This window comes from Arachis hypogaea, chromosome 15, assembly GCF_003086295.3.
Source record: "Arachis hypogaea cultivar Tifrunner chromosome 15, arahy.Tifrunner.gnm2.J5K5, whole genome shotgun sequence".
Classification (NCBI taxonomy): domain Eukaryota; kingdom Viridiplantae; phylum Streptophyta; class Magnoliopsida; order Fabales; family Fabaceae; genus Arachis; species Arachis hypogaea.
Genome location: NC_092050.1, coordinates 156,636,017 through 156,654,748, shown reverse-complemented (window position 1 = coordinate 156,654,748; position 18,732 = coordinate 156,636,017). Strand labels below are relative to the sequence as shown.

The 18,732-nt window shown below is 31.9% G+C and overlaps 3 protein-coding genes across 4 annotated transcripts; 1 reads left to right on the top strand and 2 right to left on the bottom strand.

Annotated features, from left to right (window-relative positions):
- Positions 1-73: 73 nt before the first annotated feature.
- On the bottom strand, positions 74-2,937 carry LOC112751686 (glycosylinositol phosphorylceramide mannosyl transferase 1). 2 transcript variants are annotated; one of them, XM_025800903.2, is made up of 5 exons: positions 2,488-2,937; positions 1,615-2,011; positions 1,059-1,219; positions 827-897; positions 74-532 (listed from the first exon to the last, which is right to left on the bottom strand). In XM_025800903.2, exons 1-5 carry the CDS (start codon positions 2,748-2,750, stop codon positions 372-374), a joined length of 1,053 nt encoding a protein of 350 aa, XP_025656688.1. In that variant the 5' UTR covers positions 2,751-2,937; the 3' UTR covers positions 74-371. The 2 variants fall into 2 exon arrangements, with proteins under 2 accessions (XP_025656688.1, XP_025656690.1); XM_025800905.3 differs by having other exon boundaries at positions 1,059-1,188; positions 2,488-2,873.
- Positions 2,938-6,666: 3,729 nt separating this feature from the next.
- Positions 6,667-9,347, bottom strand: LOC112751685 (subtilisin-like protease SBT1.3). The gene has a single exon (XM_025800902.3). It carries the CDS (start codon positions 9,221-9,223, stop codon positions 6,866-6,868), a length of 2,358 nt encoding a protein of 785 aa, XP_025656687.1. The 5' UTR covers positions 9,224-9,347; the 3' UTR covers positions 6,667-6,865.
- Positions 9,348-15,092: 5,745 nt separating this feature from the next.
- LOC112751684 (13-hydroxylupanine O-tigloyltransferase) lies at positions 15,093-16,864 on the top strand. Its single transcript, XM_025800901.3, has 2 exons — positions 15,093-16,154; positions 16,253-16,864. The coding sequence occupies exons 1-2, from the start codon at positions 15,235-15,237 to the stop codon at positions 16,710-16,712; spliced, it is 1,380 nt and encodes a 459-aa protein (XP_025656686.1). The 5' UTR covers positions 15,093-15,234; the 3' UTR covers positions 16,713-16,864.
- The last annotated feature ends 1,868 nt before the right edge of the window (positions 16,865-18,732 follow it).

Genomic DNA, 18,732 nt, shown 5'->3' with positions numbered 1-18,732 from the left:
GTTTATCACTTTATCTACATGACCAAAGGCCAGAGTCATCCTCCATTAGGTAGGTACAGACACAGAACAAACATTCACTGTAAAGATAGTTGATTAATCAGTAGAGATTTTCAATGAGTCCATTCTAGTTTGTGGTAATTTAATTTTAGAGTCATACATAGTTACATAGAGTAAAGGGCCTTCACAAGATCACCACTCTTGGCAGTAGACCAGGCTTGTTTTGTACCAAACATTAATGAATAAAAAAACTATTGAGACCCTAGAACATACATCTATATACACCTCACATTATTGACAAATTCCTTCATAAATCACACAAAATCTTTCCTTCTAGGTGAAATGGCTTTGCCTTGATTAATAAAACAAAATGACTACCATAGCCATTCATTCTTAGCGCTAACCGCTTTGAAATTAGTCGGAACAAGAGGCATACTACCGAAATGTGATATTAAATCGTTGAGACATTTGTTTCTCAGTCGGCTTCTCCCTCTCAGACTGCCAATGGAAGATGCCCCAATCTCATAGATTTTGCCTGCAAATTTCATTGAAGATGTTGACCTTTTATTAGCTTCAAGCTGAGTGATAGATGAAGTACTAGCCGGTTGATAGATATTAAAGCAATAAAACAAATAAGTGATTGGGAAAAAAGAGCTCCATGCCAAAAGAAACACTACAACTTACTAGAGCAATATATAATTGCTCGTAGAATCTCTTCACAGGCCTTATACTATCAAGTGTGTCAAACAGACCTAATTGCTATATTCATGTTTCTCTACCTGTGATTGAAGATTTGAAGTTGCTTAAAGGAGAAAGAGAGAAAAGCTACCTTTGACCCATACCGGAGGAGCACCTGTAACATTAGCGACGAGGAGGGACATTGCGATGTCTTCACAACTCCTGTTGAAGATAACAGTTACACAAGTCCATACATCAATCAAGGACACGAAATTGAACACCCACCAAAACCAAAAAAAGAAAAGAAAATATTAATAAGCATACATGAAGATTATATAAGAGAGGGTGAAAACCACTAAAAGGAAATTAATGATATATCAAACCTCTCGTTAGCAACATAGTTCTGAATCGACGGAGACATATGAGCATAAAAGTCCAAGTATTTCCTGTGAAAGAATGCAGCCTTTGAGAGAACCATGGTATAAGTTCCCGTCCACCAAACTGACCACCATCCTTCATATATATAATATGCAACATTATTTTGCTGTGATATAAAAAGACAAATTTGTCAGATACAGTATGCAAAACTAATAACATAGAGGTATGCAAAAAGTGTCAATCACATTTCAGTTATCTTACTATTAGGTTAGGGCATCTTTTTGTTATTTTTGCTTGTAACACCATGTTTTTCCCACATGTTGCCCTCTATATTTTCACCTCCCTCCTCTCCCTTTTTCTTCTTTTTCAATGCCAACCTTTGAATTTAAGGAGACACTACCAATACAACCATATAACTTCTCCTAAAACATGCCTTTGAAATTTGAAAGCATTATCTTTGTTTACCTTTGTGTGTGTATTGCAAGAATGTATTATTCTGCTTATAAGAAATCAAAGAGAGTAAAATGCAAGCACAGCTTATGATAAAATCTTAGTACAAACCTCCTTATTTACTGAGTGTGTTCGAGGAACGAATCCCACCATTGACAATGGAGCAGTTTGCCAGACAGAGAAAGCAAAATCCAGAGAAGGGCACGGAACAATCACATTGTCATCAACTGAGAAAATCGCATCAGTGTTGGGGTAGCTTTTTGGCCTAAACCTGCTGGCTAATTGATCTCCCGAAATGACCTCAAATATAAAGTCTGTTTTCTGAGCTCCCTCGGACTTCAGAACCACAATCTCATTTAGACGGGCTATCAGCTTCTCCGATGGTGGTTCACTTCCACTCCATGACACATGTATTCTCTCAACACTACGACATGATGCATAATGAGCAACAGATTGTTTAAGGACAGAGCTCTGCTTCCAACTGTTTATCAGCACAGTATAGCCACCCCTGAACCATGGATTAAATCATTCATACTACTACCATTAGATCCGGTTTACACAACAAATTTTTTTTCAAGGTAATCTTCATCATCATAAATCCATGATAATTATCATAAAATATAATAATTTTCTAGTTCTTAGCAATCATGATGCATTTTTCATTCTGATAATTTTTCTAAATGATGAAAATGTTGAGGTTGGCACTACACTTTGTAAAGTCCTGATTCATCACCATAATCTAACTCCTAGAACATGAGATCCAATGAAATTTCATGTCACTTAGAATTTTTCCCATATAAACATAATAAATAAATACGCAAAGGGGAAAAAAAACCAATGCTTCCAAAAACTAAAATAGTAAATAAGATGATCTTCCATTGAATTATACATTAAAAAAAAGAAACAATCAACAATCAATTGCAAAGCAAAACAACCGTAAACTGAAAATCGAGAAAGAAAAAAAAAAGATCCATTTTTGTAAACCTTGAGGGAGAAGAAACGAATGAAGGATAGTGAGGGTTCCAACCCATGAAGGAGCTGAGCTTGGAGGAGACGTAAATGATGAAGGAGAAGGTGAGAACCGCAAGGATGAGCTTCACCTTGGCGGCGCAGAGGGTCTGCCTCGCTCGCTGGATGGTGAGGACGGTGGGGCGGCGGTTCGCGGCCTTCTGCTTGGCCGGAGAATAAAAACCGTCGGTGGCTGCGGCGGCAGCATCGCCGGCAATGTCGACGTGGACGGAGGACATGGCTTAGAGCACATTCAGATTCAGGGGAAGAAGGTCCAAAGGGATTGCGTCATGGTGATTCGCATCGCCGTGCTCTGCGGTTTCAACTTCCAAGTGTTTGTTACTGCGGAAAACGGTCCCTGATTCAAAACGACACCGTTTATTACCTCGTCGAACTTCAAAACGACATACGTTTTGCTATTTTCGGGTTATGTTTTGACTTTTGAGTATGGTCATATACTCATAACATTTTATTTTTATAATTTCTTTTATTTTAAAGTAATGGGTAAAAATGAGTATTAAGAAAAGATGTTATCTGCTTTAATGCAAAGAGTAGGGGTGACAACACTATCTGAACCTGCGGTTATCCACTTCGCCTCTATCTGTTCGGGGTAGGTAATTACTTGCCCCCGCACCGGCGTGGGTTTTAACGGGGCGGGTTCTTGGGCGAGGGCGGGACGGGGTCGGGTTTAGGCTAAATCCATCCTACTCGTCCCGGTATATATAATATGGATTTAGATCCTCTAAAGTTTGAATTTCACTTTAGAGAGTAAAGTGTGATCTTTTCCCATTGAATAGTTTCTCTTTCATATTTATTATTGGTCCCACCTATGAAATCAATGATGAGAGATTACACTTTACTCTCTAAAGTGAAATTCAAACTTTAAAGGATCCAAATCCATATAATATATATATATATATATTTTTAATATATAATATATGTAACATATATAAAATAATTAATAAAATAATTAATAATATATTATATATAAATTTTTATTTTAATTTATGTTATGTATGTAAATGGTGGTTATATAATTTTTAAAATTTTATTTTATTTGTTGGATTTAATAATTATAGTGGCGGGTACCCGCAGGACGAGTTAGGGTTTAACATTCTACTATTCGCGGATAGGACGGGGCGGGTTTCATGCAGATTTTTTGTAGGGCGGGGCGGAGTCGGGTAGAGCAAAAGCCCGCCCCATTGCCACCCCTAGCGAAGAGTTAAATTAAAGAGTTAACGTTTTTCGGTAAAAATTTTATCGTCAATAATAGATATTCTTTTGAAACTTTCTATTGTTTTAAATTTTAATTCTAAATTCTCAAAAACATAAAGATTAAAAAATAATTTTATATTAAAAAATTGGTTAATATTTACTAATTAAAAATAAATTTTCTACCTTAATCTAAAATAAATATATGATAATTATTGTAGTAACCTTTTGAAACTCTGGTTAAATTTTGTGATTTCTCTTCCTTTTCAATTATTTGGATGAAAGAACACGGTGAATTTTAAAAGAATTTAATTTTAATATATTAATAAATTAATTTTATACGTGTATTTAATTACGTAATGCTATATTAGTAAAAATAATTATTTTTACCCTAATCGCGTAAATAATTATAAAAAAAAAATTGATATGTTAACCAAAAAGATAATGGGTGTATTATGTAATAAAAATGTTAAATATATTCAATTATTTATCATTTATTTTTTGGCTATGAATTTACTTAGCAAATATGGAGCGCACGGTTATCTAATTTTAGCAGACAATAGTCCTTTTTTGATATTTAAAAAAAGACATTTTTAAAATTAGACAGGTACAACAATTAAAAAGGATGATCGCAAAAAATAGTTGATATATTATTTTTTCCAATAGTTTAGAACGTAATGATAAAAAAAGACAAAATAAAAAAATGTGTAAAAAAAAATTATCAACATGTCTCTTTTTCAGTTTTTTGTTATAATTTATAAAGAATAGAGATGTAAAAATCCCTTTTATTATTGATGTTAACATTGAGATATGACAATGAGATAGGCTATTACATTGTTAAGTTGCTAGGTGGTTACAATTTTAGTGTTGGTTTATTGTTTGTGCTCTACTTTGATGTTGAATTCCACTTTTATATTGAGCTTTTTCATTTAAAAAAAAAACAGATATAATTATATAAAATATTTTATACTTTTTAATACATTAAAATTAAACTGAATTTTAAAATGAGAACAAACTCAAAACATATTTTTCCAAAAACAACTGGTGGAGGAAACAATTCACCTCATTAAATCTTCAATAAGTATTACTACAAACAGAGACATTTTGAGATAATTTTTTGTAAGAATCCAAGTTTCTATCTCTTTTTCTTTTTCTTTTTCTTTTTAATTTACCCTTAAATATTGCCCCATGGGATTGGCATTAAATTGCAACTCATAGTTGTCAAATATTGTCCGTGCCCTAAACCATGCTCATACGTTCAAGAAAAAGGAACAAAAATTTAGAATGGTTTTATTACAAGAGCTGTTCTTGCAGATGATTAGATGAACTCTTTAATGCATCATATCACAATTCACAACTAGCATGACACACTAGGGTGTTTAATTTAAATACTGTTCATTCAATCTCATTTAAATCGAAAATTAATTAAAATTGCACTAATTTAAATTTGATTGGATTTTATTTTTTTGTAAACCGTTAAATCGGATCGAATTTTAGATTTATTTTTCATAATCGATTCAATTCAATCCAAATCACACAACGTGCTATAATAATATTATTTTATTATTAATTTACAATTATACTTATAATATATTTAATTTGTTATACATTTTTATATTATTCATGTATTATTATTATTTAATAAATATTTTATGTTCAAAATATTATTTATTTATTTTAACTAACCTATACTTTTATTTCTATTGTTATGTTATCGTTGACTTTTTAAGATATTGTTGAGATTTGTTATATCATTTTTTATTATTTAAAATTTAATGTTGAGACTTATTATATGTATTTAATTTTTTTAATTTACAAAACCACAAATTTAATTCAATCCAAACCGCTTGAAATTAGATCAGATCGGATCGGATTTTTTTAAAAAAGTTATCCAATCCAAACCGCATCGCAAATAAAATTAATGTTTGAATTGGATGAATTTTTAACTCAAAATCAGTCCAAACTGTACCGCGAGCTCCCCTATGACACATTAATCATTTTATTTAACATTTTAAATTAATAAGTATTTTTAATTATTAAATAAAATTTAAAATTCATATAAGATAATTTCTATATATACATATATAATTTTGACATTAAAAAATGAATATACATAAAATTTTGTTAAAATGTGTCTAAAGATACATATTAAGAGTATAATAATAAAAAAATTATATATTTAATATATTAAAAATATGAAAAAATAAATTTTTAAAATTTTTAAATTAAATATTTTTTATAATATTTTAAAATATACTTTAATTATTAGCATTTAGCAACACCTAAATAAAAATAAATAGAAAAAATCTAGGGGCAGCATTTTTATTAAACTTTAGCCAGCATTTAACTAACAAAAGAAAAGTGACCATTGAATGAAATCTTACACCATTAAAAACACCTATAATAATTAATTGATGGCTACAAATATTTGCACTCCTCAAATAAATAACATATCCAATATATTAAGGTGAAAGCTATGGTGCCTATCACTTTCTACCTAAATTACTAAAAAAGGTAAATAAATAATATTTAATAAATTTTCTATGATTTATTTTTTATTTTAAACATTTTATTTTTTACTTTAAAATGAAAGTTAAGCAATTTAGACACCATAACAAAGGCAGCATAGAACTCACCATATATTAATGGCTTGTGGGGACTCTGGTTCTTCAGTATAGTACGCTGGCTCCCCAATCTCTTTGATGAGGCCAGCTATTCTGCAACTCATATGCATCATGCTGCTATACAAGGAACAGATTCAAGAGAAGAAACAAAGAAATTTATAGCTGTTTTAATTACACCTTTTTCTCTCATATGAAATTCTTACTCCATATTATTTATTGTGTCACAGTATGGTAATAACTGAATAGTGTCCTGAGTATATATATTATGATTGCATGATCTCATAAATATAATAGTGGAGAGAAATTGGAAAACGATTAATATGTAACCATATTACCATAACAATAATATTTCATTTCATTTCATTTCATTTCATAGTCAAGAACATAATCTATTTTGTTGAAAATTCTTCTAAGGTAGAGAAATAGGCATGAAAGAAAGAGCATTACTAATACTAATACTAATACTGCATAGTAAAGAAAATTTGCTCATTGCAAAAAAGAAAACAGTGCTTGAAAATTCATACTATTGGTGTCAACCAAGTTATCACAACTGGGCTTCTAACACTGTGAACACCATCCTTCCAAACAAGGTCTCCAAATTCAGGTTGTGTTTGCCTTGTTTTTGTTGTGAAGGTAACTTTATATGACAGCTTTTGATACTTCCTTGTGAAATTCAAGGTTTCTGGCTCAACTTTCACAGAAGCACCTTTGAACACTGAGACCAAAACATGGTATTTGGAAACATCAGGTCCGACATTGGTCACAGTTCTATGAACTGTCATAACTGAAATAGATTTATTCTCAGCAAACACCAATGAAATAGCAGGGTAGTTCAAGTCACCAGGGCTAGCCAGAGAATGTGCACATGACCTGTTTGCATATTTGCCAAAGACACCTAACTGGTTTGGAGTTAGATTCTGAGTGCACAGAAAATCAAAGTAATCTTGTGGCTTGATATCATAGACTAAACCTGGGTCTAGTGCTTTTGTGGGGTTAATGTGACCGGCACCATGATCATAAGGATTTGAAGGCTTTTCAGCATTTGATGCATCTTTCAGAGGCTTCATGGTGTTGTCAACAACATAAGCTGTTGTCATCAGTGCAGATTTTATAGCTGCTGGACTCCATTGAGGATGCTTAGCCTTGATCAATGCAGCTACACCACTCACATGAGGGCATGACATTGAGGTTCCAGAAACTATGCTGAACTTCACCCTCCTTTGATCTATTGCCAACCCTGATGGACCAACATCTTCACTCCAAGCAGCAAGAATGTTCACACCAGGAGCAACCAAATCTGGCTTCAGAACTTCAAGTGAGAGGAAATTAGGCCCTCTTGACGAAAATGCTGCTACCACAGGTGAAGGCCTAATTCCTAACCTTGTTCCAAGAAATGAAAGAGTTGCAGTGGCATTTTTGTTTGTTAAGACATAGTTTTTGAGATCTTTACCATCTTTCTCTCCTATTGCAACTGCTGGAAGGAGGTGGCAATCTGCAACAAGCTCTTCTCCGTTTGTTTCAGTGTTGGTGAGAATCATTCCAACCCCACCTGCATTTTTCACCACATGACCCTTTTGCACTCTTGGACTAATCCCTCTCTCACAAATCACTATCTTCCCTTTAACCACTTGAGGATCCAAAGTCCCTTCCAAGCACATTGCTTTTGGATTAAGAGTACCTGATGAGTTACCACCCAAGTAAACCAAAGAGTATTGTTTTTCAGTTGATACTGTGTTTGGCCCTTTATAGAGTGAAGCACCACTCAAATTCTTGCCATTTCCAAGCTTAACTTGTGCAGGGAAATCTCTATCCATTGTGCTAGCTCCCACAGTGGTGATCCATGGTGACACATTGGCAAGACTTGCAGGGCTAGGACCAGCATTTCCGGCAGAACACGAAATGAACACACCGCGCTCCATTGCTCCGAATGCAGCAGTTGAAATACTATCATGGGAATAAGATGAGACTCCTCCACCTAATGAAATGGACAAGACATGCACTCCATCAGATACAGCTTTATCAATGGCAGAGAGAATATCTGAGCTGAAGCACCCTCCAATCCAGCAAACTTTGTAAGCTGCAATTCTTGCTCCTGGTGCCATTCCTCTTGCAGTGCCGTAAGCATAGCCTAGAAGGTTAGCACCATGGACTACAGAGCCTGCAACAGTTGCTGCAGTGTGAGTTCCATGGCCATCTTGATCCCTTGGTGATTTGTGCTCTCTTGACTCATTGATCTTTCCAATTGCTGCCTCATATCCGTGATAGAACACTCTGGCACCAATAATCTTCTTGTTGCAGTGTTGTTTGGTGAAGCCACGACCAATTTCACAGGCACCTTTCCAATAAGAAGGTACTGGTTTCATTCCTGTGTCATTGAAGCTTTCACTTTCTGGCCAAATTCCAGTGTCTAACACTCCAACTATAACATCATTATCAAGATTTTCTGAAAAGATGCTATCAGTTCCCTTTGATAATGGTTCAAGACCAAGGAACTCAGGGCTTCTTGTGGTGTGTAGTTGGTACTTTCTTTCAGGGAAAATGGCCACAACACCTTCTTGATCCTCTAGCCTCTCAGCTTCTTCCTTGCTCAGCTTTGCTGCAACTCCATGAAAAGCATTTTGGTAACTGTAGATTATTCTCTCTTCTTCATTTTTCATATCAGAAGATTCCAGAGAAGTGGTGAGAAGTGCTGATTTCACTGTTGATGAGTACCAATCAAGGTGATTGGAGAAGGCTTTTGGCATTGCTGCCTTATCCATTTGAACTAGGTAAGTCTTCTTAACAAATTGAGCATTTGCTGAGAAGAGTGTAATAAAGAGAAGATAGGTTATTATTGGAATAATGCAGCTCATGTTTTTCATTGGAGTCTTAGCCATGTTTACATGCTAGGAAGGAGGAGGAGTTGCTGCAATATTTTTGAAGAATGATGCTGGGTTAAAAGGGAGAAGAAGGGTGTAAGAGAATTTAATAGAGGTGTAAATGGCTTATTTAGTAGTCTGGTTCATAAGTTTGAAATATTAAATATTGTTGGTTTTATTTGGTTAACATTGTTATTATCTATCAGTCCATGATAATTGCAACATTTACAAGAATTTATCATTAACTACTAGCTAGCTATATTTTGTTTCACTTAATACTAATAAGTAAGCACTAGATTAATGAAAACAGAATTAAGAAGGCAAATGATCTGACTAGTGATGATGTTTTATTGTCCTTGGCAATAAAAGTAGGTGGTGGTAGTTCAACTTTCACGGCTGTGATAATTAAAGGGAGAGTTAAGAATGCTACCTAAGTGCCTGTTGCTAGAAGTTAATATCCATGAGACCATGACCGTGCTCCTCTGACATCTCTTCACCTCAAACATTTTTCCTTATAATAACTATAAAATATAGCAAATGATAATTAATGAGCCATAACCAAAAGTAGAAAGGGAAGAGAGTATCTTTAGTGTTACTGTGTTAGCCTTTAGAAAAGCAGGAGAAAATTAAAATAAATGGACTTATTCATTATAGTGGACACTGAAGAAGTAAATGCTCCCATATGTATAACTGTATTATAAGCATATATATATATATATATATATATATATATATATATATAGCGTACGGTGTGTTAATGGTTGTTTCTTTTCGTACAAAGGTAGCTCTTTCTTTTACGTGCTGATATAATAAACAACGCGGTTGGAGTAGATAGAATTTATGAGCAGTTACATTTGCTACACAAATATACGATATGTTTGGTGAGTCAAGTAGGGCCTAGTTAGAAGAACATATATATACATAAATATGGAAGCATGTAAATGATCCAAGATTCCAAGCCCAATAGAAATGAGCTTAGTGAACCAACTTTATTTTCGCAACATATGCATTATTAAGCCAACTTTCTGATCAATCTCTTTCTTTTCTTTCTTAGTTCTGAAGAAGACCAGCAGAGTAACAAAGCTTGTGATACAAGAAACAGAAGAAGATGTGAGCTGAGAGATTTGAAACTAGTGTGAGTTGATATTATCAAATAGATGTGGTATAAAGAAACCTTGCAACTAATCTTGATTACCCTTAGAACTATCCTAACCACCTTCTGTTACTGTTAGTTCATTATGTCTCTCAACAAAGACAGGTATATGTATAAAGGCGTGTTCTTTTTCACTCTTGCATGAACAAACTAGATTCTCGGGAAATAGGAATAACTGAATCCACCTTGACATGCATTAATATTCAGATATCAAGCATCCAATACAGATGATATTTCATCCTTGATCTGAAGTATTCTATGAAGCTCTTTCTCAAACCTTTTCATGGACAGGGTCTTTCCCTGCCATTGAAGGTTGATAAGGAAAGAACTGAACCACTGTATAGTGGATGCGTAGACCTTGTTGGTCATCAATATCGGAGAGAAGCTTAAGCTCATTGGGGGTGGGTCCAGCAGGTGCCACTAGTTCCGCTGGGTTCCTCCTCACTTTAAACACCATTGATGATGATGATGATGATGATGATTTTTGGAGAACCATTATGTGTTTTTATTGGAATTATAGTAAGAATTCAAATATTCGTGTTTGATGAACAACCTGAGATGTTGAATTGTTGATATTAAGAGAATGATAAGGTGGAGAAACAGAAATGAAAAAAATAAATTAAACTTAATTGAATTCAATACAGCATTATGTACAAAGAAAAAAAACTATTTACACCATTTTAAACAATTGTGTAATTATATTCGTTTTTAGATGAGTATTTATGTGATTAATATAAAAAATATGAGAAGTATTATATATAAAAGTCATTTTAGTTTACAAGTTATACAAGTTGGATTAAATCCAACAAAAAAATGCTTACCCATAAGAGCGTGTCAACACGTGCGCTGTTTAATGGTTTCTATAGTGCGCTTCGCATTTCTCCTCCTACTCTTCCTTCTTCTTCTCCTTCTTCTTTGTGTTTTTCCTTTTTTTTTTACGTGTTTTATTTTCGTCGTCGTTTGTTTACTATTGTTGTTGTTGCATTTTTTCCTCATTTTCTTTCTATTGATTTTACAACATTATGTATTTTTTTTTTTTTTCCTCCCAAAAAGAATTATGAGAATATAAAATAAGAAGATAATGAAGAAAAAGCAGCAGAAGATGAGAAGGAGGAAGATGAAGAGTTTTGAATTATGCAGAACTTATTAGAATAAAAATACACCCAAATATTTTCGTGTTACACCTAAATATTTTCGTGTTACGACACCCAAAATTGCTGCAAATATAAAAAAAGTATTTCCTCTAATGCTGTATTTTTTTTTCTTCTTTTTTTTCTTGTTCCTTTCTTTCTTTTAGTTAAATGAATATAAGTTTATCATCTTTCAAGTAATTTTACAGCATTATGTGTTTCTTCCTCTATTGAACATCACAGAATTATTAGTTACAAAAACATCACACTATCAATCTATTGAACATCCCAAACAATTTTATTATTAAGATGATTCAAATAAACTATTGAAAAAATTAATCTTAAGGACTACTAACAAGAGCTAATTATATTAAAATTATTATAAAAGACATATTTAAATAAAATTTAAGAAAAAAGTCCAAAGAGATTTTAAATAGACAATAATATCTTTGATGAATCGTCTTTGACAATAAAAATGTTAAAATAAATAAATAAATAAGAACCATAATCCAAAAAATTTTAAATTCTAAATCCCTAAACTCAATAACCCTAAATTTCTTAATATTGCTTTATCAAATGGTAATATATATCTTGAGTATTACCCCTCTAACACCATTATTGATAATATCGATCTACATACATTTATTTATTTTTTTTCTTTAAGGAGACATATTTCGATAATTTTTAATTGTATAGCTTAGCCATCAATAGTTGAACATAGAAAATCGAAGGAATTTAATTGAAAAATAGAAAGAAAGATCACTAGTCATCAAATTGAACTTATGCTATAATGGCCTAGTTTGGAGAGTTTAGCAATAGTTTTTTCTTGAACAAATTTATTTTACCTTAGTGCTTGGTGGTGTTGCCTAATTGCCATTAGTTACATTAAGATTATGGTTATTATTTGTATTTTTTATGGTAATTGTTACTCATATATATATATATATATATATATATATATATATATATATATATATATATATATATATATATATATATATATCATATGTAATGTCTTTCTGTGAAAAATAGAAAATAAAAAGTTAAACTTGTACTAGAAACTAAAAAGATGAATGAACTCATGTTGGAAAGAGTAAAATGAATCAATTTTTTTAATTAAAAATAATCATAAAAATAATTAGAATAAGAGAATGATTAATGACATTACTATATTATGTTTTGCCGAAATACAATATTTCGTACAAAATTGCCTTGCATCCTCATGCCTCATGCGTTAATAGGCTTCCAAATTCATCCTTAGCTAGTATTAGGGCTGGAAGTGAGTCAAGCTAATTCATGAGCCAGTTCGAGTTCGACTCGTTAAGCTCGTGAGCTGGTGAGCCAAACTTGAGTCTGAAATTGAGTTCATAAATTAAATGAGTCGAGCTTGAGCTTGGATAAGCTCAGCTCATTAACTCGTGAGCTGGCTCGATCATATATATATATATATATATATATATATATATATATATATATATATATATATATATATATATATCTTAATTATTTAATATTTATATTTATTTTTTCTATATAATTTTAATATAGGACATAAATAAAAAATTTATAATTTATTGATAGATAAATAATATATAAAATTGATCTTTTCAAATATTTTTAAAAATATATAAGTTATAATTCATTGATATAAAATTATAGCTCTTATTTGAGCCAGCTCGTGAGCTTTTAGTGAGTCGAGCTTGAGCTTAAGAAATAAGCTTGATTATTAATGAGCGGAGCCGTGAGCCAAACTCAATTTTTGTGAGCTGAGCTTGAGCTTAGTCTAACTCGACTCAGCTTAGCTCACTTCCAGCCCTGACTAGTATCTAACCCACCTAATAAAATAAATATCCATTCCTTTACAAAATAACCCATTATCCCTTTTCAGCCCGTAACCCTAAAAATCTTAATCAACATCAACTCCTAAACAACTTTTATTACTTGCATTAACTCACTGCTATCACTGAACATCTTTTGATATCAGCTATTGGGAAAAGGATTCTTTCCAATATTTTTAATAATTGATAGAATAAAGTGTGATTTATCACCTTTGATTCTATGAGTGGAACCAAAAATAAATAAAAAAAAATAATAAATAATTAGATTAAACACTAGATACCATCTAATTTTTTTCACTGGAGAGGATCCACTCCTCAGCTATTGCTAACATCTTCTTTACGCAACTGAATTCTGCACATTTTACATTCTGCACACATGTCGCATACAAAAATCATGACACGTTGGATCCATACACACATGGATATTTTCTTTCATCCTCCATATCTTAAAATTTTTCATAAAATAATTAGTCAAAGGGCATGACACACATGTCAAGTGGAAGAGAAAACTAAAGATAAGAACGCATCTCAAGGCATGAATTATTTTTAATATTATTATTATTTTTTTTAGTTGTCCACGCTATTTCTCAGTTCAACAGGTTAGAACAACTTCAATACTAAAAAATAGAGTTCTTCTTCTGATATATAGGGACTCAATTACCATTGAAATGAAAAGAGAAAGAAAATTCTTCACGGGAATCAAAATTAAGAGTCCCTCTAAATAAAAACTTGCAACAACCAATAAAATCATGCCATGTGGTAAGTTAATAAAAAAATAAAAAATATATTAAATATATATATTAAATACTTATATATCTATTTAATTAATTATTTATATTAATTATTTAATAATTAATTATATTAAATTATAATTAATATAAATAATTATGTTAAATCAACATCAAATATCAAATATTATTTATATTGTTATATTAAATTATAATTAATTAAATTTATTTTACATAAAAAATAAATTTAATTTTTATATATTATAAAATAACTTTTAGTTGGATTATTTATTTTTATTTATAAAATTTAAAATACTAATCAAATTTAAATTATTTATTTTAATATTTTATAATATTGAATTATTTTGAATTTATAAATTTAAATAATATTATTATAAAAAAAATAATAATTATATTAATTTTAATTACTTAATTAATTAATTAGGTAGGACCACAATAGGGATTAAAGTTAGTTCTTTTTAATGGAGAAGAGAGATTCATTGAATTCATATTTATTGGTTATGACGCAAAATCTGATGTGGAGTCACTTTTTATGACAGATGAGCCATAAATAGGGACTGAAATGAGTTCCCTACTGGAGATGGTCTTAAAGATTAATCCGTCGTGGATCAAAATTCTATTTAAAAATTTGACGTTAGCCAATAAATTACTACATATTCAAACTCTCAACACTCACTTAAATAAACGAATAAGGTAATGGCTCAACCAATCCAAATTAATTTTTAATTTTAGTATTATAATAATACCATAGGATTAGCTTCAACTTTCTTTTAAAAAAATCTAAGCGCCAGCCGCCACCAACTCAGCCATTGACTTTATCACAAATATAATAATTGTGTCTCAAGATTATTTTGTCTTATATATAAATTTAATTTTAATAGACGTCACTATTTTTTATATTAATTATACATAAATAATTATTCAAAAAGAATAAAATTATATAAAATTTTTTATATTATAAATACATCAAAATTAAAATTAATATATATATATAAAAGAATAACTTTGATTATTTTTAGGTATAAATAGTTTTTCTCCTTCTACATATTTTTTTCATTTTTCTTTCTCTACCTTGTTAATTGTCTTAATATCAACATCTCAGTTTGTTCATCAAACACGAATATTTGAATTCTTACTATAATTCCAATAAGAACACATAATGGTTCTCCAAAAATCATCCTCATCATCGTCATCATCAATGGTGTTTAAAGTGAGGAGGAACCCAGCGGAACTAGTGGCACCTGCTGGACCCACCCCCAATGAGCTTAAGCTTCTCTCCGACATTGATGACCAACAAAATCTACGCGCCCACTATTCAGTGGTTCAGTTCTTTCCTTATCAACCTTCAATGGCAGGGAAAGACCCTGTCCATGTCATCAGGGAAGCGTTGTCCAAAGCACTTGTGTTCTATTATCCACTTGCCGGAAGGCTTAGGGAAGGCCCTAGGGGAAAACTTGTGGTGGATTGCACTTCCGAAGGTGTACTGTTCATCCAAGCTGATGCCGATGTTACACTTGACCATTTTGGTGTTGACCCTCTGCCTCCATTTCCTTGCTTTGATGAGCTCCTCTTGGATGTTCCATTTTCTGATGATGGAATGATAAACTCTCCGCTGCTGCTTATTCAGGTAACACGTCTCAAATGCGGTGGTTTCATCTTTGCTATACGTGTGAACCACACACTGTGTGATGGATGTGGAATTGGTCAATTCATAAAGGCCATAGCAGAAATCTCCCAAGGTGCATCAAACCCTTCAATTCTCCCAGTGTGGTGTAGGGAGCTTCTTTGTGCCAGAGACCCACCAAGAGTCACATTCATCCACCATGAATACAAACAAGTACCAATTGACAATGATGATAAAACTGTCTTCTTAAAACCCTCCCAAGTTTCCTTCTTCTTTGGTCCCAAAGAGATTGATGCATTGCGGTGCCTCCTCCCTCGTCACCTTGCTCAATCGTCGACTACATTCGATATCCTCACTGCATGCTTGTGGCGTTGTCGTACAGCTGCACTACAATGGAACCCTAATAAGAAGGTTCGATTGATGTACGCTATCAACGCCCGTTTTGAATCTTGCAGGTTAAAATAACTAAGTCTCTGCACACTCCTTTTTATTAAATGAAGGTTACTTTTTTAATTGACTCTGTTGTATTTTGCTAATGCAATTTGTATGATAGGTTTAATCCTCCACTTCCTCAAGGTTATTATGGGAACGCTTTTGTGTTTCCTGCAGCAGTTTGCAGTGTTGGGATGCTATGCCAGCAGCCCTTGAGCTATGCGTTGGAGTTGGTGAAGGAGTCAAAGAAAAAAGCAACAGAGGAATATGTGCACTCTGTTGCGGATCTAATGGCCATTAAAGGAAGACCTGACGTTATTGTAGAAGGGTCTTTGTTAGTGTCAGATATCACAAAATGTGGATTTAGAGAAGTGGATTTCGGATGGGGTAAGGCTTTGTATTCCGGGCTAGCCGACACTGGTGGTCCAGAGGACATTCCCGGTGTCAGCTACTTTGTTCCACATACTAACTCTAAAGGAGAACATGGTAGGGTGCTTTTAATTTGCCTCCCAGAAGAAGCCATCAAAAGGTTTGAGCAAGAGCTTAATAGAATACTTCAGAGTTCAGATCAAGGATACTAAATGAAAATGTGATAAGAAGGTGCTAAGGCACAGCAGATTTTATAGTTTATAATTTGTAGTTAATAATTAGTTATTATTAGTGTTTTTAATGATATAAATTTTTTTTTTTGTTTAAGTGCTGATAAAATTTTAATAAAAGTGTTGGTTTTTTAGTCTTTTTTTTATATGATAAATGGAAAAATTTAAATGTAATGGCAAATATGAAAACTTACTTCCAGAAAATAATTATTGTCACATGGGCTATTGGAGTTAATTGGGAAAAACAAACCTCGAATAAAAAATGATAGCATGGCCAATGAAATAAAAAAAGATATTAAATAATTAAAATGATGCAATAAATAATTGTATTAAATGGTTTGTAACATTTTGCAAAATAATGCAATTTGTAACAAATAATAAATCATCATATTTGTTATGAATAAAAATCTATCCATTCTGCCAAAAAACAAAGCAAATATGAAAAGATTTTTAGTTTTTTGCTTCCATTATGGAGTTTATATTAGGTTTAATTACTCTGTTGTCCTTATAATTTTGCGAAATTTTTAATTAGGTCCCTATATTTTTTTCATTTCAATTGGGTTCTTATACATTAATTTTTTTTTTAATTTAGTCCTTATTAACGTTAAACGTCAAAAAAATGTTAGTGAATTGTGAAATTATTTGTATGCCCTTAGGGACCCAATTAAAAAGAAAAAAAGTATAGAGACCTAATTGAAAATTCGATAAAATTATAAATATTCAATAAAAGATATTCCTATAATCCCTATTCAATGATTCTACAACAAAAAAGACATTCCTATAATCCTTTTTATTTTGTCACTATCATTCTTTTGTTTATTTATATATAAATTATACCAAAAATACTTTCTCTTTTTTTTTAACTTTCAAAATATCTTATCTTAAGAACATACTAAAAAAAAGAAATTGGATAAAATAAAACAGAAATAATAGTAATAAATATATAAAATGAATTGTCAAAATTATCCCCAAAAATATAACAAATTAAATTTTATACAATACAACAAGATAAAGAATTTATTAACGTAACTTTTTCTAAAGAAAGAATTATATATCAGACAGAAGAGTATGTTCTCATTGCTTTGGACTCCACATGTTATTGATGCTTTAGTTCTCACTTTCTTCAAGTACCAGATACCTGCTCCAATTCCAAATGTCCCAGCAATCGAAATGCCAGTTATTGTTCTTGCAGATACAACACATTACCCTCATTTTCAACTTGAAAAAGTTTGCTATGAACAATAATCAATACACCACTTCAATTGGCAGTAACAACCTGTAATTACACGTGCCTCGTATTGTACTGTACAACATTATAATCTGTAAAATAACATACAAAATCCAATTCATGATCATTACTTTACTAAAAGGGCAGAATTATATTATTGAGGTTGTAAGATACATTTGCAATGAGTAGTGAAATTTTCATTCTCACAAAGGCACATGAAACTCTCTGTCTATATATCAAATCCACAAGTTCCACCTATTTTTCATTACTTTACCATTCTATTATATGATGATAAAAATATAACTAAAGATAAGGACATCAATCCACATAACACAATGGAGGGCAATTAAATAGATAAACATAAGCATGGTTCAACAGTATATACCTCAACTTTAATGGCTCTAAATCCGAATCTAAAATTCCCTTCAACTCCAACAAGTCAATTGGAACAAGCAACTGCAGCCACAAGTTTGCCTTGGAAATAGATAGACCAAGGATTACTCACTGCAGCAATAAACGCGATTTTAGAACCACTGTCAAACGGAATAAACCGTAAATTTGTCTTGAAAATCTCTCACGACCTGGGCAGCAGGATAGGGACCACGATCTCTGAGAGTTCTGTATGCCTCTATGACAATGATCAATTAAACTCATAATCAATTAATAATAGATAAAATACATAATCAGAACTCATAATCAATTCAACTCTCTCAAAGGCATTTAATCAAACACCTTATCTCCAATCTCACCTCTTTTCTTATTTCTAACATAATC